The sequence below is a fragment of the Prionailurus viverrinus genome, unplaced genomic scaffold (assembly GCF_022837055.1).
Source record: "Prionailurus viverrinus isolate Anna unplaced genomic scaffold, UM_Priviv_1.0 scaffold_57, whole genome shotgun sequence".
NCBI classification, from domain to species: Eukaryota; Metazoa; Chordata; class Mammalia; order Carnivora; family Felidae; genus Prionailurus; species Prionailurus viverrinus.
In genome coordinates, this window is record NW_025927619.1 from 874,062 (window position 1) to 897,381 (window position 23,320).

Below are 23,320 nucleotides of genomic sequence, written 5' to 3' on the forward strand. Positions count from 1 at the left end.
TGTCCAGCTAATCTTTGACAAAGCAGGAAGGAATATCCAATATAAAAATTAAAGTCTCTTCAGCAAAAGGTGTTGGGAAAACTGAACAGTAACATGCAGAAGAATGAACCTGGGCCACTTGCTTACACCATACAGAAAAATAAACTCAAAATGGATGAAAGACATAAATGTAAGACAAGAAGACATCAAAATCCTAGAGGAGAAAACAGGCAACAACCTCTTTGATTTTGGTCGCAGCAAATTTTTACTTGGCATGTCTCTGGAGTCAAGGGAAGCAAAAGCAAAAATGAACTCATTGAGAACTCATGAAGATAAAAAGCTTCTGCACAGTGAAGGAAACAATCAACAAAACTAAAAGGCAACCAATGGAATGTAAGAATAAGATATTTGCAAATGACATATCAGATAAAGGGTTAGTATCCAAAATCTATAAAGAATTTAGCAAAGTAAACGTACAAAAAACAAACACTCTTGTGAAGAAATGGGCAAAAGACATGAATAGACACTTCTCCAAGAAGACACCCATATGGCCAACTGACGCATGAAAAAATGCTCAACATCCCTCATCATCAGGGAAATACAAATCAAAACCACCATGAGATACCACCTTACACCAGTCAGAATGGCTAAAATTAACATCTCAGGAGACAACAGGTGTTGGCGAGGATACAGAGAAAGGGGAACACATTTTCACTATTAGTGGGAATGCAAACTGGTACAGCCACTCTGGAAAACAGTATGTAGGTTCCTTAAAAAATTAAAAGTAGGACTACCCTATGACACAACAATTGCACTACTAGGTATTTATCCAAAGGATACAGTAGTGCTGTTTTGAAGGGGCACATTCACTCCAAAGTTTATAACAGCACTATCACCAACAGCCAAATGATTGGAAAGAGCCCAAATATCCATCAATTGATGAATGAATAAAGAATATGTGTGACTGATACACACACACATACATACACACAATGGTATATTAGTGATCAAACTGAATGAAATGTTGCCATTTGAAACCACATGGATGGAACTAGATTGTACTATGCCAAGCGAAGTAAGTCAATCAGAGAAAGACAAATAGATGACTTTACTCATATGTGGAATTTAAGATACAAAACAGATGAACATAAGGGAAGGGAAGCAAAAATAGATTAAAAACAGAGAGGGAGACAAGCTGTAAGAGACACTAAATACAGAGAACAAAGGGTTGCTGAAGGGGTGTTGGGTGAGGGGTTGGGATAAATGGGCAAGGGGCATTAAGAAGGACACTTGTTGGGATGAGCACTGGGTGTTATATGCAAATGATGAATCACAAATTTCTATTCCTGAAATCATTATTACACTATATGTTAATTAACTTGGATTTAAATTTAAAAAAGAAAAAGTCAAAATGGTCTAGATAAGGTGAAAGTTCCCCTTTGACCACTCATCATCCCAGTTATTTCCACCTTTCTTAAGGAAACCATGGTTATAAATTGTTTTGTATAATCCTTTCTGACCTTTCCCCATGCATTTATGTGCCTATGCACATACTCCAGTGAATTCATTGTTCCACATGTTAAACTCATGCTAACTCATCCTTTGGTACATACTTTTCAACCTCTTTAGTAGCCTCTCCCTGCAAATGGTTTGGTAGTTCTTAAAGGAGATGTGCCATAATATCCAGCTCTCTCCAGTCCTGGCATTATGCCTTAGTACCTGTGAAGAGTTCAACAGGGGCTTAAGCAGTGTCACAGAAAGCCAGCCTCTTCCCAGCTCTAGCAGTGTGATGTTTCTGAGAAGATAATGGGTAAGCAATATTGTCTAAATGTCAGCTCAATATTTTCAAAGATCAAATCTAGCCAGCCAGAGAGGAATAAAACATGGGCCATCCTCCAAGAAAGTGAAGTGTTACTACCAGTCACATTAAATAATAGAATCTCAGAGTTGTGGAATAAGAGTTATAACGGAAATGGTAGGTCATCCAGTCCATACTACCCTCAGTCCCTTTATCAACACATTAACTCCAGTGACAATGTCCATTGCCAACAATTGCCCAGCCCTCCTGCTTGAACACAACTAATGATGAGATCACTATCTTCTAAGGCAGGCTTTTCCTTTTTCAGATAACTCTAAACATGAGCAGGGCCCTCTAATGTACTTCTGTTTTATGAAAGCCCCAGCCAAAAAACTCAGCAAAAGGGCAAAACACAGACAAAAGAGTGGGATTGTAGGAAATGAACTCTCCTATAACAAAGGTAACTGAAACACCCTTCTCTGCCACAACAGTTAAACAATGACAGTGGCTGCAAAGGTGGATGTGGGAAACTGAAATAAACCTAGTGTGTTGTAGGCACAGCTCCCACTTCTTGCACACATATCCTGCCTCTGTTCTGGAGTCTCAATCCCAGCTTCCAGGAGAATCAGGTATGCTTAGAGATCCCTGAGCATGCATTCCAGGAAGCATTTTATGTTTCTATCTGGCACAAAGCCAAACAGCATGGCAGGTATAATCAAGCACAGAAACCATTCTTTGTCCCTCAAGAGGAAGAGATTTAATAACTGTCACATGAAAGATCATTATAATAAGGCTGCTAACAAATTGTTCTCCTTTTCAAGCATACACACAATGAGCAATAAGCTTCAACCTGAGCAATGAAAATTTTGTTTATACAACAGACATAAAAAAAAGAAAGGAAAGGAAAAGATAAAAGACAAAACAAGATCCATGTGGATATCCCATCTCAGCATTCATGGTTATCTATTAACATGTTATAATGGACCTGGCTCACTGAACTCCATTCCTTCCTAACAGAGACCATAACATGAGCCAGGCCTCTCTTGCTGGTCATTCTAACACATCCTACTTATTCCCACCTCTACTCCTGTATCATTCTAATGGCTGCCCTTCACCCTCTGCACAAGAAGTCCTTCCCTATCATTTTCTATCATTCTTCTATTGCTCCTGGCTTCTCTGAAAGCTTAGTTCAAGAACAGGATTTTATCATTTCAAAACTGCCCTGTATGGCAGACACATATACCTTTATTAGTCCTATATCCTAGATGAGACATTCAAGGCCAGAGAGGGCAATGGATGCTTCTCAGTGAACAGGAAGCAGTCAGGATTGAAGCAAAGTCTGAAGACTCAGGACAATATCAAGAGAGACAATCTATGACAGTGTTGAAGGGTATAGACTTGGGAACATGGGTTCAAATCCTGGCTCTACAACTGCCTTGCTGAGTAATGTAGAATAAGTTACTTAATATCTCTGATACTGTTTCCTCATCTATAAAATATAGAGAATAATATCAATCTACTTTATGGGGCCATTATGAAGATTAAATAAGGTAATACATATGAAACCCTTAGAACAGTCCCTGGCACAAAGTCAAGTATTAGCCATTATTATTATCCTCCAATTTGACACCATCTGCCCTAGAACCACAAGGCAACATGCTATCTGGGAAAAAATTGTTGTCTCTAGCCAGGAAATGGATTTTGGTGGTACTTTTGTAACTGCCTTCATAATTTTCACAAATCTCTCACATTCTAAATGCCATTTCATTGACAGGAAGACTCTAAACAGCCCCTATTAAGGCAGACAGTTTGAATTGGAGATATTGATATCTTTTGCTTGTGACAAACCATCCTAAGGTGAGAGCTCAAGCCAGAATTGGTGTGGGGTACAGGGAAACACTTCATAGACATAAATATGCCTAATCAGCAAAACTAGATGCCTTTGCCAAAGTTGGCAGATGTCAAATCAACATACAAAAGTAAACAGAATTTTTGTAAATTACTAAATATCATCTAGGGAAAAATATGATTTTACAAAGATATTATTTATAATTATAAAACAATATGTAACTGCTAAAAGTAAATCAAAGAAAATATTCATAGGCACTTTGAAGAAAATAAATAAGTTTTTTGAGAGGCATTAAAATTGAAATAAATGGAGAGTGAAAACATGCTTTTAGATAGCCTCAATATTATAAAAATATCAATTCTCGTTAGTTTGATTTAGTGACTAAATTTATTCAAACCAAAATCTCAATGGGGATTTTGGAACACATAATAAGCTCATTATAAAAGGTATACAAATAAATTTTAAAAAAAGAATAGCCAAGACATTATTATAGCCAAGACTATATTATAGTTATAGTAAAACTATAATAATGAAGATAAGCCAATGGAACCAACTGTAAAGTATCAGAAATTCAAATGTATATGAGAACAGGATACAGCAGGATCTAGCATTGCAAATTACTGAGAAAATAAGAGTGTGTTTAATAAATGGAAGAAAATAAAACCAGGTCCCTTTATCACACCATATATAACAAATTACCAAGGGATTAAATACTTAAAATTAAAAACAGAGCTATAAAGGGGCACCTGGGTGGCTCAGTCAGTTAAGTCTCTGACTTCGGCTCAGGTCATGATCTCACGGTTTGTGAGTTTGAGCCCCATGGCAGGCTCTATGCTGACAGCTCAGAGCCTGGATCCTGCTTCAGATTCTCTCTCTCTGCTCCTCGCATTCTCTCTCTCTCTCTCTCTCTCTCTCTCTCTCTCTCTCTCAAAAATAAATATTTTAAAAATTTAAAAAAAACCAGATCTATAAAAACTTTCAAAAAACAACTTAGAAGAATGACTTTATGGCCTCAGAAAATTTAAGAAACCAAAAAAAGAGTAAAAACAAGAAGGAAATCAATAAGTTTCATCACTTTAAGAACTTCTCTCTAAAAAGGTAGCATAAATAAAGTAAAAGACAAGCCATAAGCTGGGAGGAAATGTTTGCATAAATTATTAGTCTCCAAAATGTATAAAGAAGGTCTTAAAAATTAAAGAAACACCAACAACACATTAGGAAAAAATGGGAAAAAACTTTAGATACATTTCACAGATAAGGAATTATGAATGAATAATAAACCTATGAAAATATGCTCATTTTGTTCAGAAATATTAAAAGTGTAATGTAATACCACAATGAGATGATATTTTACAGCCACCAGATTGGCATGCATTAAAAATTTGACAACAGGGGCACCTGGGTGGCTCGGTAGGTTAGGCGCCTGACTTCGGCTCAGGTCATGTTCTCACGGTTCGTGGTTCAAGCCCCATGTCAGGCTCTGTACTGACAGCTCAGAACCTGGAGCCTGATTCGGATTCTGTGTCTCCCTCTCTCTGGCCCTCCTCCACTCACGCTCTGTCTCACTCTCTTTTTCTCTCAAAAATAAACATTAAAAAAATTAATGAAATATTAAAAATTAAAAAATTTGACAATAAAAGTGTTCAAAATGTATAGGGGGTAGGAACTAGATGCCTCTGGCAGAAAGCTTATTTAAAGAAACAATAGAGGAAAACTTCCCAAATCTGGGGAATGATATGGACATCCAGGTACTTGAAGCTCAAAGGTCCGTAATCAGGTTCAATCCAAAGAAGACTTTACTCAGAAACATTATAATAAAAATGTCAAAAATTAATGACAAAGAGAAAATCTTGAAAGCAGAAGAGAAAAGGAGCTTCTCATATACAAAAGAACTCCCATAAAGCTATCAATGCATTTCTCAGCAAAAACCTTGCAGGCCAGGAAGGTGGGATGTTTATTCAAATTACTGAAAGAAAAAGACTACCAGCCTGGGCACCTGAGTGGCTCAGTCGGTCAAGCATCTGACACTTGACTTTGGTTCATGGGTTTGAGCCCCACATTGGGCTCTGCATTGACAGAGTGGAGCCTGCTTGGGATTCTCTCTCTTCCCCTCCTCTCTCTCCCTCTCCCTTCCTCCCTCTCTCTCTCTCAAAATAAATTTTAAAAATCACGAATTTATTTTTTTAAAAAAGGAAAAGTACTGCCAACCAAGAATACTTCACCCAGCAAAGCCATCAAAATCAACTGAAAGAGAGATAAAGACATTCTTAAGATAAATAAAAGCTGAAGTTCACCACCACTAGAACTGTATTACAAGGAATGGAGTTCTTCAAGCTGAAAAGAAAGGATGCTGACTAGTAACACAAAATTGTATGAAAGCATAAAATTCACTGGTAAATGTAAATATATAGTCAAACTAAGAATACTCTAATAGAATTGTATGTAAATCAGTTAACTCTAGTATAAAGAATAAATGACAAAAACATTATAAATAACTATAGCTACAATATTTTGTTAATGGATACACAATATAAAAATATGTAAGAAAGTGTTGAATCACTATATTGTACACCTGAAACTAATATTACACGGTATGTTAAGTGGAATTTAAATAAAACCAGAAAAGATATAAGCAATGATATCAAAAACATAAAATGTGTGTGGAGGGTAAAAGTTTTGAGCTTTTGTATTAGGACAAACTTGTTATTAGCTTAAAGTAGACTATTAAAACTCTTAAGATGTTTTGTGTTAGCCTTATGACAACCATAAAACAAAAATCTATAGTAGATACATAAAAGATAAAGAGGAATCAAAGTATACCAGTATAGAAAATAATCAAATCATAAAGGAAGGGAACAAGAGAGGAAGAAACAAAGAATCTATAAAACACCCAGAAAACAATGAACAAAATGGCAATAATAAGTACTTACTTACCAATAATTACCTTAAGGAAATTGATTAAAATCTCTAATCAAAAGACACAGAGTGACTGAATGGATATAATACAAGACCCAACTATATGCTGGCTATGGGGTTGACTTAAGCTTTAGGGATATTTAAGGATTCTTAAATTCTACATATGAGTGAAATCATATGTTTTTGTCTTACTTTGATTGACTTATTTCACTTAGCATTATATCCTCTAAGTCCATTCATGTTGGTACAAATGGCAATATTTCATGATTTTTAAAAATGTGTTTTTTATTCTGAGAGAGAGAGAGAGAGAGCACAGGTAGAGGAGGAACAGAAAGACACAGAATCCAAAGCAGGCTCCAGGCTCTGAACTGTCAGCACAGAGCCCAAAGCGGGGCTTGAACTCACAAACTGCAACATCATGACTTGAGCTGAAACTGGGCGCTCAATTGACTGAGCCACCCAGTAGCCCATAAATTTCATGAATTTTTAATGGCTGAGTAATAATCCATTGTGTGTGTGTGTGTGTGTGTGTGTGTGTGTGTGTGTGTACCACATCTACTTTATCCATTCAGCTATTAATGAACACTTGGGTTGCTTTCATATCTTGGCTATTATAAATAATGCTGCAATAAACATAGGAGTTCATATATCTTTGTGAATTAGTGTCTTCATTTTCTTTGGGTAAATATGTGAAAGTGTAATTACTGGATCATATGGTAATTCTATTTTTAACTTTTTGAGGAACCTGAATACTGTTTTCCACAATGGCTGCACCAATTTGCATTCCCACCAACAGTGTACAAGGTTCCTTTTTCTCTACATCCTTGCCAACATTTGTTATTTCTTGTATTTTTGATTTTATGCATTCTGACAAATGTAATGTAATATCTCATTGTGGTTTTAATTTGCATTTCCATGATGAATAGAGATATTGAGCATCTTTTCATGTGTTTGTTGGCCATTGGTATGTCTTCTTTGGAAAAATGTCTATTCAGGAATTTAAGAAACAAAACAAATGAACAAAAAAAGAGACAAACAAAAATAGACTGTTGAATACAGAGAATGAACTGGTGATTGCCAAAGGGGAAGTGGGTGTGAGGATAGGTAAAATACATAACAGGGATTAAGAATACACTTATCTTGATGAGCACTAAAAATACATAGAATTTTTGAATCATTATATTGTACACCCAAAACTAATAAAATACTGTATGTTAATGATACTTGAGTTAAAAAAAAATAAAAGAAAAAAGGATACATCTAGGCTGAAAGTAATGGAAAAAGATATTCCATAAATATATAAACCAAAACAGAGTAGGGGTAGTTATACCTATATCAGAAAAAAAAGGTTGATTAGAAGTCAAAACTGTAATAAGAGACAAGGAAGGTAATTATATAATCATAAAGGGATCAATACATCAAGAGGAATAACAATAGTAAATACATGTGCACCCAAAATTGGAGCACCGAAATATAGAAAGCAAATATTAACAGATCTGAAGGGAGAAATAACAACACAATAATAGTAGGGGACTTCAGTATCCCACTTTCAACAATTTATAGATCATACAGGAGAAAATCAATAAGGAAATATTGGACCTAAACTACATTTTTAAAATATTTTTTAATGTTTATTCACTTTTTGAGAGACAGAGACAGAGTGTGAGCACGGCAGTGGCAGAGAGAGACACACACACAGAATCCGAAGCAGGCTCCAGACTGAGCTGTCAGCCCAGAGCCCAATGCAGGGCTTGAACAAGATCATGACCTGAGATCATGAAAATTAAAACATTAATGAGATATCACCTCATACATGTTAGCATAGCTAGTCAAAAAGTCAAAAGATAACAAATGTTTGTGAGGATGTGGAGAAAAGTGAGCCCTTGTGCACTATAGGTAGGAATGTAAATTGGTACAGCCATCATGGAAAACAGTTTTGAGGTACCTCAAAAAAATTAAAAGTAGAACTATTATATGATCCAGCAACTCCACTTCTGGGCATATATCCAAAGGATATAAAATCACTGGTTCAAAGAGAAATCTGCACTCCCATGTTCATTACAGCTTTATTCACAGTAGCCAACATAGGGAAACAACATAAATGCCAGTCAATAGATAAATGGAAAAGAAAACTCCACAAAATGGAATATATACACAAGGGAATAGTACTGTTTATTTTTTATTTTAAATTAACTTTAAAAAATTTTTTAATTATTATTTTTTTATTTGAGAGGGAGAGAGTGAGTGAGTGGGAGAGAGGAGCAGAGGGAGAGAGAGAGAATCCCAAGCAGGTTCTGTGCTCAGTGTGGAGCCCAACATGGGGCTCAATCCCATGACTTTTGAAGCGAAAACCAAGAGTCAGATAACCAACTGAGCCACCGAGGCACCCCAATATATTAAAAAAGTATATACAGGTATTTGCAACAACATGGTTGCAACTGGAGGATATTAAACTAAGTGAAATAAGCCAGATACAGAAAGATCACTTCATCTTACTTATATATGGAATAAAAAAAAAGTCAAATTCATAGTAACAGAAAGTACAATGATGGCTATCAGGGAAAAGGGAAGATATTCATCAAAGGATACTAACTTTTAGTTATAAGATGAATAAATTCTGGATATCTAACGTATAGCATGTTGACTATAGGTAATAATGATATATTATACACTTGAAATGTTCTGAGAATTAAACTCAGGTGTTCTTACATAAAAAGTAATAGTAATAGTTAACTACAAGAAGTGATGGATATGTTAAGAAGTTTGTGATAATAATTTCACAATGTATACATATACCAAAATATTAAATTGTATGCCTTAAATATATACAAACTTTCTGTCAAAAATAAATAAGTTTTTAAACATTGAAAAAATATTTCAAATCAAGTAAATACCCTCAAATATTTCAAATACTTTCCATAGTATATATGTTCAATATGTAGGCATTCAAATACCTATTCAAATCTATATTTAATAGTATAATTGTGACCAAAAAAAAAACCCATTAGATGTCTCTGAAACAGACTATGCCCCATATTACACCTAAGTCTTTTCCTTTTAATTGGTTTTCATTGGCCTATTGCCTGGTTAGAACTTGATAGAATTTAGGTTTATATTAGTTAAATAGCCACAAAAATAATACTTGTGCCAAATTAAATCACCCAGGATTTATTTCGCAAACATTATGTGCATGGTCTTGTGCTCTTGGGGGAGTAGCAGCAAACAAATAACATGTATAGACATCTACATATTAATTGACTGCCAGGACCTTTAAATGTTCATTTTATCTGTATTTCCTTTGATTTGCAGTCTGTTTGGGATAAAAGAAAGATAAGGGTTCTAGTTAAACTATCCAGATATGGAAGTACAAAACCCTGCCCTCTCTGATTTCAGGATGAAAGCCACACTAAGGGAGGATGCTGAAATCAAGCTGACCTGAGTTATTCATCTTCCAGAAAGTTCACAATATTTGACAGACATTCAGAAAACCTATTTTGGCATAGTGACCTGGAAAAACACTGGCTTTGAAATCAGAACTGTTATCTTGTCTAGGCCATGCCATTTATTACTATACTGGCAGGGTCTCACTATCTCATCCTGCAGAACTCTACCAGTGTTCCAAATCTGGCCTGCTCCTTGTTTAGGGTTCTGCTTTGTATTTCTAACTCCTTGTAGTCCCTATCCAGGCTAAGGTATTCTCCTGTGGCTACTCCAGTCATATGCCTCTCCCTGACCTCAGCTGCTACTAAACAATATTCCTTCCCTAACTATCGTCTACCTTCCAACTGCAGACCTGTGTACAAAATATTATGGAGCCCAGGGACTGTGATGAGGGAGGAATGAGGAATGACTGCTAATGGGTATGGGTTTCTTTTAGGAGTGATTAAAAAGTTCTGGAACTAGATGGTGGTGATAGTTGTAAAACATCATAAATGCACTGAGTTCCATACTTTAAAAGACCCAAAATGGTAAATTTTATGTTATGTGTATTTTACCTTAATGAAAAATAATATATAGATTATGAGCTGGAGAAAACTGAGGCCTTCCAAGAGAAATGATTTGGCCAAGGTCACAGAGCTTAGGTAAGACATTTCCCTTCTGCGTAAGTTCTCATATCTATCAGACTTCTGTAGGATGGGCTCCAGGTCTAAATTATGTCCATACAGGGGCACCTGGCTGGCTCAGTCGGTTAAGCGTCTGACTTCAGCTCAGGTCATGATCTCATGGTTTGTGGGTTTGAGCCCCACATTGGGCTCTGTGCTGACAGCTCGGAGCCTGGAGCCTGCTTCAGATTCTGTTTCTCCCTCTCTCTTTGCCCCATCCCATTTGTTCAGTCTCTCTCAAAAATAAACATTTTTTAAAAAAATTTAAATAAAGTACATTTGTACCTATTCAGTAACAACTTGAGGATCATCTATTGGATGAACAGATTTATTCTACATATGAGGAAACCATTACTGATTCACTGCACACTGCCTGTTTCTAGATTCCTGGTCACCTGCTTAATTGAAGCACAGCCAGCAATTCGATGTTAGACCCACTAATATCAACCATTTGCCATGGCAGCGAAGCTACCTTATCTGCTTTCTACTGACACTGCACTCTACCTACTGGGTTGGACTTTCCCCAAACATGTGCAGTTGGAAGGGTCCTCACTCATCCCATGCCCTCAGCCCACTCTAATCCATATGGAAAGGTAAACTTCTAAGATCTAGCCTCAGTTCAAGTTTATCTGACTGTATTGCAGCTTCAGGGCTACTGCTGGCATTGTCTGATTTGTCACACCATTATTAAATGTGTTACTTAACAGTAACTTATACTTGCCTAATATATAACTGAATGAGGGCATGAGTCCACCCCACATATGACCTTCAGTCTCAAGCCCCACTGAGTCAATAACCTCACTACCTTAATAAGCTTATCAAACAGCTAAAGAGCTGGATAAATTGGCAGAATTTACAGGCCTATTACAACGGCTCTGTTCCCCCAATACATCTTACAAAAGATATTTTTTCCAATTCATTTCTGACTGCAATGTATAACAGTGTTCTAAAATTTATGCAGTTATAAATGAGGGCTAACTGCTTATGTATAGCCCCAGTAAAATTATGCCTGTTGGTAGAAGCCAGATCAGCCAAGAAACTACACCATTCAATTACATATTCAGCAGACTCATTACTTATAACGCCATTTCTATTAGTTTTGTGAGGCTGGCAGTATCAACATCTCTGAGCTTCCCTGCAGCCCATGTCTTCATACAAGTGAGTAAGTGGAGGAACAGAAGCTTTTACTGGTCAAATGGCCTCCATCTAGCCACATACAGAGGCCTGGAGAACAGGTGGGGCTTAGTAGACTTCATCTCAGACTTCAGATGTCTGAAGAACTACAGAGTAGAGGGTCAGTGCATTCTGAGGAGGGTGTGGGGGTGGGGTAAAATAAGGACATTACTTCCACTATTAACATTGAAAATTTGCTACTAGCAGTATCATTATTATTGCTTTCTATATGCCAGAACCTACTATCAGTAATTTAAAAGAAATATGCAAAAGGCATAGTTCTGTTTAGTCCTCACAACAAATTAATGAGGTAGGTACTATTATCTCATCAAATTAAAGACGAGATCACTGAAGCAAAGAAAATACAAGTGATCTGCCCATCGTTATACTGCTAATAAATAGGAAGGCTACTATTCTAATCCAGATTTCATCTACAGAGATAGTGCTCTTAGCCACTTACACCATTTCCATGAGTAGAAGTTCCAGAAAGACAGATTTCAGTTCAACATAAGGACAAACTCTCTCAGAGTTGTCTTCACCTACAATCAGTGGTCTGAAAAGATAGGGAGCCACTTGTTAATGGAGGCATAAAAGCAGTGACTGGATGAACACTTAGGAGGTAGGAACATTTTGGAGGCGTTCAAACAGCAACAACGAAGCTGAATTAGATGACTTTTCATTAACTTCTTACTTAAATTCTAGTTAGCTAACAAACAGTGTAATATTAGTTTCAAGTGCACAATATAGTGATTCCATACTTACATACAACACTCTGTGCTCATCACAAGTGCTCTCCTTAATGTCCATCACCTATTTAACCCATCCCCCCACCCACCTCCCCTCAGGTAACCATGAAGTTGTTTTCTATGGCTAAGAATCTGATTCTTGGTTTGTCTCTTTTTCCCTCCCCTTGCTCATTTGTTTTGTTTCTTAAATTCCACATATGAGTGAAATCTTATTGTATTTTTCTTTCTCTGATTTATTTCACTTAGCATAATATTCACTAGTTCTATCCATGTCCTTGCAAATGGCAAGATCTCATTCTTTTCTATGGCTGAGTAATATTCTATTGTGTGTGTGTGTGTTCTTTATCCATTCATCAGTCAATGGACACTTTGGCTATTTCCATAGTTTGGCTACTGTAGATAATGCTGCTATAAACATTGGGGAGCATGTATCCCTTTGAATTAGTATTTTTTTTTATTCTTTGGGTAAATGCCTAGTAGTACAATTGCTGTAATATAGGGTAGTTATATTTTTAACTTGTAGAGGAACCTCTACACTGCTTTCCAGAGTGGCTGCACCTGAGTTTGCATGCCCACAAACAACGCAAGAGGGTTCCCTTTTCTCCACATCCTCACCAATACCTGTTGTTTCTTGTGTTGTTGATTTTACCCACTCTGAGAGGTGTGTAATGATATCTCATTGTAATTTTGATTTCCATTTATCTGATGATCAGTGATGCTGTGAAAATGTTCATATGTTTGTTGACCATCTGGATGTCTTCCTTGGAAAAATGTCTAATCATGTCTTCTCATTTTTTAATTAGGTCATTTGTTTTTGGAGGGTGCCTGGATGGCTCAATCAGTTAAGTGCCCAACTCTTGATTTTGGCTTATATCAGGATCTCACAGTCATGAGATCAAGCCCCATGTTGGGCTCCATGCTGAGCGTGGAGCCTGCTTGAGATTCTTTCTCCTTCTCTCTCTGCCCCTCCCCTGATCGTGTGTTTCTCTGATCATGTGGTGGAAGGGAAGGAGAGGCAGGAGAGTTTGATCTGCTAAATGTTATCTTCAACTACTTTTTAGCAAAGAACTCTGGCCAGGTTCTCAGAAGTTCAGGGCTATTTGGCTGTAACTCCTGCCTAGAGGCTATGAGATACACTATATGACATTCAATGTTGCTTTAAATTTGGGAGATTCTAAGAGAGACCTTAAGTGTGACCTACTTGAATTTGGAGGAAATCACGTGGGTCAGGCAACAGTCAGATTTAGGGTTTTCTCTGAGCTGAAGATGGCTCCATATTTTAAAAAATCCCCTTCCAATTAGCCAAAGGATGTAGTAAATGATCTCATCCAAAGCATGTACACAGGGAGAACCCATTAAGATAGATCATGTAAGTGCTAATAATGCCATTTTAAATTCTACTATGGAGGAGATAAATCTCTGTAAACTAGAGAGAAAGGCCCTTCCTACTAATGTCAGCCTCAACTCACATATTCTGTAATGAGTCACCTCTAGGTCCACAAACAAGAAACTTCTATGTAGATGGTTAAGGCTAAAGGCCTATATCCATTTGAAGCTTGAGTGGATAAACAATGGCTGGCATATATTAAGTCATCACAAGAAAGCAAAACAGTGTTGCCACTGAATGGAGGTATGTCTTCAAGTGTTAACAGTCTTGTTAGCAGCCCAAGCATATCCTTTCCTGATATTCTACAGCCCAGCAAGCACAGGATTAAGATTCAAGCAGGGAAAAACATCGCTAACAATTATAGATTAGGATGTACAAAACTCAGTCCCTCCACTGAAACAATCATTAGCTTGCAAATACTGATAGAACCAACTTTTTCAAAATTCTAGAATCTGATCCAAAGCTTACTGCAATCAGGGATTTCTTAATGCAAAAAGAGGAAGCTAAAATGTGTTAGAGAATGTTGAGGCATTTTTGTTCATTTGTCTACTATCCCCTTTTCCCCAGCAGCTGAGAGGCATTCCCACAAGTTTGCATTCCCAAGTTTGCATTCCCACAAACAATGCAAGAGGGTTCCCTTTTCCTCATGCAACTTGCTGGTGCCAGGCTAATGATATTGTTCATAAAATACTGTGGCTGTGTATTTTGACCTGTTTGGCACTTAGGGACAGGCACAGAGAACAGTCAAAAAACAAAACAAAAAAACAACTTTGTTTTGTACCCCTACTCCCTTGGGCTAAAGTGGCTTCCCAGGCAGTGACTGCTTCTGTTAAGAGATTTAAAGATATACATTGCCTATGATCACTTAGAGTAAGGCATGGAAGAAGGGGAAAGTAGAAAACAGACCCAACAGCACAGGAAGGAAGAGACTGAGAAAGAAATTCCTTGGGAGAATAAGGACTCAGAAGGCCACTGTACACACTGAGGAAGTAAGGGTACAACATACATGATTTGGAATAGATTCATGCTCAGAAAAAGCCTGAAAGAATTATAGGCTTACACTTTTGGAGGAGTGGGTTACATGAGAATAGGAGAGTAGTAAAAGAAAACTAAGGCAAAACTGTGAGCAGCACGGAGTAGTGTTGAAGAAGTGCCCCAGCTCAGAGCCAAGCTGCAAAGAGCAGGAGAATAACGTTTTTTGTTTGTTCGTTTGTTTGTTTTTCTTGACTTCAGTACTTAAATAATTCTCTGTCAGGTGACTGGCAGACCAATAAGATAACATAACAGAGATTTTAGTCACCACACATGACAAGGAATACAGTCTTTGCGTGCGCGCGCGCGCGCACACACACACGCACACAAACTTTGGAAAAGTTGCAAAACAAACAGACCACAGCCCTCAACAATCAAGTACAGCAAATCATGAGGAAGGTGAAGAATCTTATTTCTAGAGTTATGACACTAAAATGTTAAAAATTTCCAGTTTCAATGAAAAAACTACAAGGCATACAAAGAAACAGGAAATTATGGCCCATTCACAGGGAAAGAAATGAACAGAAATCATACCTGAAGAAGCCCAGACATTATACTTACTAGACAAAGACTTTAACTGTCTTAAGAGTCAGGAGGTCTACATTCAAGTGCTGGTTTTGTCACTAATTCACTACATAAGTTGAGCAAGTCACTTGCATTTTCTGGATTTATGTCTCCTCAGAATTTATACAATTAGGAGGTCGGGCTGTGGTCACAAGCTGAGACTTGGAGAACCAATTTAGCCCACAGATGTGTTCTGTTTGTCCCTCACAGTATTTCTTTTTTAAAAAAGTGAATTACTGATCAACACTTAAAGTATGGAGGTTTTTACATAAAATCCAATTTCTGGCTTTTCTTGAAAAAAAAAAAAACCAGAAAATCTCAGCCCACTGGATTTTCCTCCTTCCTACACCCTACCCCACCAATAAGAACCATCGAAATCACTTTTTTCACTTTAAATTTCATATAGATTTTCAACTGGACACATACCACCACTTACCCTAGTCTCAGATTGCTTTACTTATGTAAGTTACTGATATGGACCCCATAAAAATCTAAGTTGGCTGCTGCTGGCAAAGATGAGTGTTTCCAATTCTAAATCTACTATGAGTCTAGGGTTTCATACATGTGAAAATCTTTCCCAAAATGCAGCCAAAAAGAGATTCTATGTAATTAAAAGCCAAGAAACACTCTGAAACAGTGAGCTTCCCTATAAACAGGAGACAGTTACTGTGACATCTAATCTGTACAATTGCAAGGAATAACAGTAATGACCTGATTAGCTCATCCTTTCAATCCCTTGCCTCAAGCTAGGCCAGAAACCAGAGAAATCTAGAATTTGAAGAAACAAGGAAAATACATGCTGATGATATCTGAACAGGCTCTTTACTTTCTGACCAAACCTATGCTTTGTCACACAGGCTTCACCTACTACCACAAATAAGATGTGTCCTGTACACATCTTGCCCTCAAGTGGGCAGTAGGTCCTCCCCAGGCCATGACCCAGAGTCAGAAACAAAGCCCCTTTTTACATGGGGACAAACAAAATGAGAGCCAGAATGATTTGGAGTTAGGGCTCAGCATGTAAAAGGAGGCCCACTAGAGGGGTGGGATTTGCTACTTCTAGGTACAATCATATCTCAGCAGTCTGCTGTCAGCTCCCGGGGGGAAATCAGCCCAGGAAAGCAGCTGAAGATGTCAATAGCTACATATGGGGACTGATGTTCAGAAAGCTGTAATTTACTTAACCTAATTGCTGGCAAAGTACATCAACTCCTGCATTGTTTTTGTAAAGCCATATCCCAAGTTCAGAAGGGAGAAAATCTGATAACACACACAGACACACACACACAAACACACATACAGAATAAAATTCTGAAAAACAGGAAATTCAAATATTTGACTGGGTAGAAGACACATATACCTAGCAATTTATAAAGCAGCCAAAATGGTATCAAACTTCCTAATTACAGGTAACCAAGATACCACAGGTTACAGAATATTTTCATAATACTCAATTATCCCCATTTTACAAGGAGGAAAACTGAGTTTCAAAGATGTACAGAAAGCTGCTCAAGCTGCAATCTAACAGCACAAATGATTCAAGAATCTGGGTTGCTTACAAAAGCAAAAATAAACTTCCTCACAATAGAAAATTTCTGCACAGCGAAGGAAACAATCAACAAAACTAAAGGGTAGTCTACAGAATGGTTGAAGATACTTACAAATGACGTATCTGATAAAGCATTAGTATCCAAAATATATAAAGAACTTATAAAACTCAACACCCAAAAAAACACAAATAATTCAGTTAAAAATGAGCAGAAGACATAAATAGACATTTTCCAAAGAAGACAAATAGATGGCCTACAGACACAAGAAAAGATGCTCAACATCACTCATTATCAGGGAAATGGAAATCAAAACTACAGTGAATATCATCTCACACCTGTCAGAATGGCTAAAATTAACAACACAGGAAACCATGGGTGTTGGTGAGAATCTGGAGAAAGGGGAACCCTGTTACACTGTTGATGGGAATGCAAACTGGTACAGCCACTCTGGAAAACAGTATGTAGGTTTCTCAAAAAGTTAAACATAGAACTACCCCATGATCCAGCAATTGCACTCCTAGGAATTTACCCAAAGGATATCAAAATATTGATTTGAAAGGATACATGCACCCTGATGTTTACAACAGCATTATCAACAATAGCCAAACTATGGAAACAGCTCAAATGCCCATCGACTGATGAGTGGATAAAGAAGATGTGGTACACACACACACACACACACACACACACACACACACACACTGGAATACTATTCAGCCATAAAAAGGAATGAAATCCTGCCAATTACAATGATGTGGATGGAGCTAGAGAAATAATGCTATGTGAAATAAATCAGAGAAAGACAAATACCATATGATTTCACTCATATGTGGAATTTAAGAAATAAAACAAATGAACATGGGTTGGGGGGAGAGAGAGACAAACCAAGAAATAGACTCTAAACTATTGAGAACAAATTGGTGGTTACTGGAGGGGAGGTGGTGGCAGGAGGTGTGGCAGGTTGGGGGGATGAGTTAAATAGGTGATGGTATTAAGGAAGGTACTTGTGATGAGCACCAGAAGTGATTAATCACTAAATTCTACACCTGAAGCTAATACTGCATTGTATGTTAATTAGCTGGAATTTAACTAAAAACTTGGAAACTAAAAGAATTTGCATTCCTTAGACTCCACACTGGATTTTAACTTAATAAAAAGTAAGACTAGCTTGGACAGAACTACCCTAAGAACCCTTGATTATCTATCCTAGTACTGGGGTGCTCATACAACAATGGGACTTCCAGGTAGGGAATGGGGATGCCCCACTACATCAGTGACCAAGTTGGTTCAGTGATCCACAAAGGTGTCCAGTTGGTATGGAGTTCAGTGGAAAGTTTTTTCCCTCCTAATATACTTTCATGTTATGTGCCAAGCAACCTAGGGATGATGTTTTCAAGGAGTTACTGAATCTCAGGTCAAGGTGAGTCTGGATAAAGCAGGTCACTGTCCTATAACATGAAGGTGCAGTATCCCAGAAAGTTACCCATGTACGTACCAACTACATCAGCACTAATAAAGATTCAATAGTTCAATGTGATTTCCTTCTATGTCCTACCTATACATGTCAGAGCTTGAATAAATTCTAGAAGGTGCTTCAGAAATAAAGGAGAAAATAAAAGCCCATTATCATATACCAAATGGTTGAGAGATCCATGACTAGGACTCAGGTCTATCATTTCTTAATATAGCTAGTACCATTTCCATAATACCATTCTAACCTCAACCAAAATCAATGTAGAATAATGGAGACAGCAATTTTATTTTAAAATATCTACTACTAGAAAATATCTACTAGATAAGAGTCTATACAACCTCCATCATTCAACCCCTTGAGTATCACAAAATCCCACCAGAAATGTAAACCTAAACATAAATTGTCATAAAGGAGAATTGAAAGAGATAATATTCATAACATGCATGCAACAGCCTGACCCCCTTTCCTTTTACTGGTAACACCACAAAAATATTCATATCATTCATGAAACAGCCTGACCCCCTTTCTTTTTACTTGTAACACCACAACAGCTGGCCCCTAGGGTTCCATGTACTCCCATGTAGAGGTGTGAAAAATTCAACTATTATTAAAACAAAAAGGTTCACAATGATCAAATGCTCATTCTGGATACAATCTGAGGCAACATGTAATGCGATCTTAATTTCTCAAAGAATAAATATTAGTATAGTAGATAGAATACTGGATCTCTAAATTATGACTTGTACCCTGTCATTAACGGCCCTAGTCTGTTATCACAGTCCTCAGTCTAGACTTGTGCTAATACAGTAGCAACTAGCCACATGTGGCTAATGAACACCTGAAATGTGACTAATGTAAATGAAGATATACTGCCATCATAGAATACACACCAAATTTCAGTAGAAAAATATATTATTAACAATTTTCATAGTGATAATATATATTATATGATAATATTTTGGATACATTGGGTTAAGAAAATATATTAAAATTAATTTCACCTGTATTTTTGTATTTTTTTTTACTTTTTTTACTGTGGCTACTAGAAAAATTTAATTATATTTGTGGCTTGAATTTGTGATTCATGTGGCTCACATTTGTGGCTAACATTATATTTCTTTTTTTATTTATTAAATTTTAGTTAACATACAATATAATATTAGTTTCAGAAGTAGAATTTAGTGATTCATCAGTTACATACAACACTATTCTGGTATAGAGCAGTGGTTCTCAACATCAAAGATTCTGATTTAACTAGCCTAGAGCCTGAGTTTTGATGTTAAAAAAAAAAAAACATTTTGATGTTTTTTTTTTTCACCCATGTGATTTATTTCATCATGAAGCCAGGGCAGAAAACCCTAGGCTAGACTCTGTCATGCATGCCTGAGCCAGTCAGTGGTCTTCTCAAAGGTAAGCTTCAGCTGCTGGGAATGTGTGCTTCTCCTGGTCTTGGAAGCAGAAGCATAAATGCCAGTTCACTGATATGCTAAAGCTTGGCTCTGCCATTTGCCTCCCTGAATCACTCTGCCCCATCCCTTTATTTACTGTTTATTATAAAAATGACATTTCACAGAAGGTCAAATACATTTGAATTGGGGTAACACTGGGGTACAGTTTAATTCTTCCTTTAAGAAGGGTTTGTCAGCACAAGACACATAAGCTGTTTCTTTACAGGACCACACACTAATCCTAAAGACCCATGGTTACTGATGTTTTCTTTCTGATTACCCCTGGGACCAATTCATCAAGCAGCAAGGCTAAGCTGGAACAGAGATGACACTTGAAGACTGACGGAAGATGCCACATACATAGAGGAAAAAGGATTGGATATTTCATTAGGAGATTTTCAGGACAGAAGAGGATGAAAGATCATTTTGTCTACCTCTCTGCTTCTGAGTACTGACCTCACCTAAATAATTCCAACCAGATAACAGTGTTTCCTAGGTTTAAAGTCCTCCAAGAAAGGAGGCCTTTTTTAACCACTAAGGCCAGCCTTGATACATAGACCTTTTGGAGCTAATAACGTGGTGGGGTGATAATGAGGAGGATAATACTGGTGATAAATCAAGTTACCATTTGCCAGTTACCCACCATGTGCCAAGCACTGTGCTAAACACTTTAGACCTTTATGTGATCTCATTTAATCCTCATAAAATTCTGTTATCCTTATTTTTCAGATGAGGAAATCAAGGTTCAGGGAACTAAAGTCTTTCCAAAAGCCATGGAGTTGGGAGGTAGTAAAGCTGAAATTGCATTGTGGGTTATCTGACTCCAAATGCCCTGCTCCTTCCCTCATGTCACAATGTCATGATAATCCTGATGCCCTTCGTCTTCCAGGAGCCCAAGCCACTCTGATATTTTGTTTGGCATCAGGTATCTTACAGAAGAAACTAACAAAACGTGATAGGCTGTGGTAGGGATGATCATAAGACATCCTAACGTAGCTTTTGTATTTGTACTGCCACAAAGTCATTTCACTGTGATCTCTACTGGCATGAAGAACTGTCAACACCATTTTGTGGATGGGGGTTGGGGGAATCAGAGCCCACAATTACCAACAAAAAAACAAAAACATATTCTAGCTCATAACTCTAAGGAAGGCCAAAAGCTGAGACATCAGGCCAGTGTTTTTCCCCATAGCATTCTGCTAATTGATAACCCAGAGGAAGCAGAAACTGCTAAGGAAACCTTTCTCAAGAGCCCCTTCTATTAAGGGCCAGGTTCTTCATGGCACAATGTCAAAAGGGCCAAGACCTTAAAAGCCCCGTCAAGTTGACTGCTTCCCACCCTGAACACATCTTAAATCCCAGTCACCTCACTCAAAGTAAGATATGCAATCAGTAAACTCTAGCCCCTGAGAGGGTAGAGAGCCCACACTCTTACATTGATAGCTGAAGACAACACACAGGCGTGTTCACGCTTTCCTAAATAAGAGAAAGAAGATAAAGAAGGCAGAGAGGAGTGAGAAGGGGAGGAGGAAGGAAGGGAGAGATCTATAAAATGAAAGAAAAGGGGAGACAAGGAAAATAATGAAATCAGAAAAGAAGAGATATAAGAAAGGCAAAAGTTCACAACAATATAAAGTTAAGAGTCTTCAAAAACCATCAAGGCCAAAAGGGAAGTGATTTGTACAAAGCCACCATACTTAGGAGACAGGAGGCAGGAGGCAGAATATGGGAATTGTTAAAATAAATAAGGGATAAAAAGAAAAGACTCAAAATTAGAAGGGAAAAGATTAAAGGAGGCCCAAGTCCTCGGTAAGAAAAAAAAAAAAAAGGAAAAATTGTGAGAGGAGCCACCAGGAGAGAAATGAACAGGAGAAAAGAGGCTGGTGAAGGGGGAGCCAGGGGCAGGTAGCCAAGGAGACAGGAGAGGGGAGTGAAGGCTGACTGACACTCACCCTCACAAAGCTGGCAGGAAACCATCCCTCCTCATCGTCGATCTGGCCCCACCACCAATCCTTGTTGGAAGCATCCAAGACTTTGATGACGTCGCCAGCTTTAAATGCCAACTCCCGGTTGGCCATGGTGACGTGATCCCATACTGCCTCAGCACTAACGATGGAATCTCCAGTGATCAGCTTAGGAGACAAAATGAGAATGTGTTCAGTCCACACAGCTGGCTACCTTACTTGCCCTTTACCCCACCCACAGAACTCTACTAGTTATGGAAAAACTGACATACTAGTGGTGAAGGGTTGGGGAGAGGGAGATGGCACTGGGAAGCACAAGCTCCACTGGACCACAAGACAAACAATACTTGTCAACTTTCCATTAGCCAGTGGATGGAATGACCCAGAATGTGAATATGAACTACATAAGCCTTATGCTTTTATCCCTACTCATTAGATCCTTCCCCAGAAAAGAAAGAAAGTTCCAATGCATCTTCTCTTAGTGCTTAAAGGCAGCCCTGGGTCTGGAATGGGTGAAGAGGTTAAAATCAAAGGCTAAAATGAAGCTCAAACATATTTGTTCTAGATTCTCTGTGTCCCTCCCTGTTTCCTCCTCCTTCTTGGAACTGACCAATTGAGAGTTGGTGGTACATTATTTAACACCACTATAACCCACTCCCAAGGGGTTACAAATCATGGCATTCCTCACACACAATGGACTCCAGTCCTGCAGCCTCCTGGTCTCACCCACACATGATGCCATCCAGAGAGGTCATGGGTATGAAAGAATATGGCTTTCTGTGATGCCTTGCTTCCATAAAACTCAACCTTGGCATAAATTCACTCAGTGATTTGTACCACCACCCTATGAGATACGTAGGGGGTCTAGGTTGAATCCTGCATTTGACAGATGGCAAAACTGAGTCACAAGGAAGCTAAGGAGTGAACTTAGGATCACGCAGCAAGACAGGGGCTGTGCAAAGACCTTAACCCTGGTCATTAAAGTATATGACCAGTAGGACTGTAATCCACACAGTAACAGGAAAACATATATCCCAGTTCCACATCCCCCCCCCCCCCACACACACACACATTCACAACACTCATCTAAGCACAGTGATGAGGATGGGGGTGAGAAAAGAGTCTGCCTCTCTCTGGCTGCCATCCAGACCCCTATGTTGTTTGTTATCCTTTTTTCCCAGCTGTTTACAGCCTATATGGGCCATCAATCTTCCTGGCATTTGGAGAAACAGATTCTAGAATAGAGAACATATGGCCTGTCAAGGCAAGGGATTCAAGAATTCTCTCTCTAGCACTAAATTTCTGAACATGTTCTCTATATGTTAACTTTTCCATCA

The 23,320-nt window shown here is 37.9% G+C and overlaps 1 protein-coding gene across 5 annotated transcripts in view; it reads right to left on the reverse strand.

Moving 5' to 3' along the window:
* Window positions 1-23,320, reverse strand: part of ARHGEF9 (Cdc42 guanine nucleotide exchange factor 9) — a 190,286-nt gene that overhangs the window by 104,139 nt on the left and 62,827 nt on the right. For 3 of the 5 annotated variants that reach the window (XM_047848227.1, XM_047848224.1, XM_047848225.1), the window contains exon 2: window positions 21,972-22,151. The exons of the other annotated variants lie outside the window; for them this stretch is intronic. In XM_047848227.1, coding sequence (XP_047704183.1) covers window positions 21,972-22,151 — 180 coding nt within the window. The remainder of the gene's footprint in view (window positions 1-21,971; window positions 22,152-23,320) is intronic. 5 annotated transcript variants of the gene reach the window in all.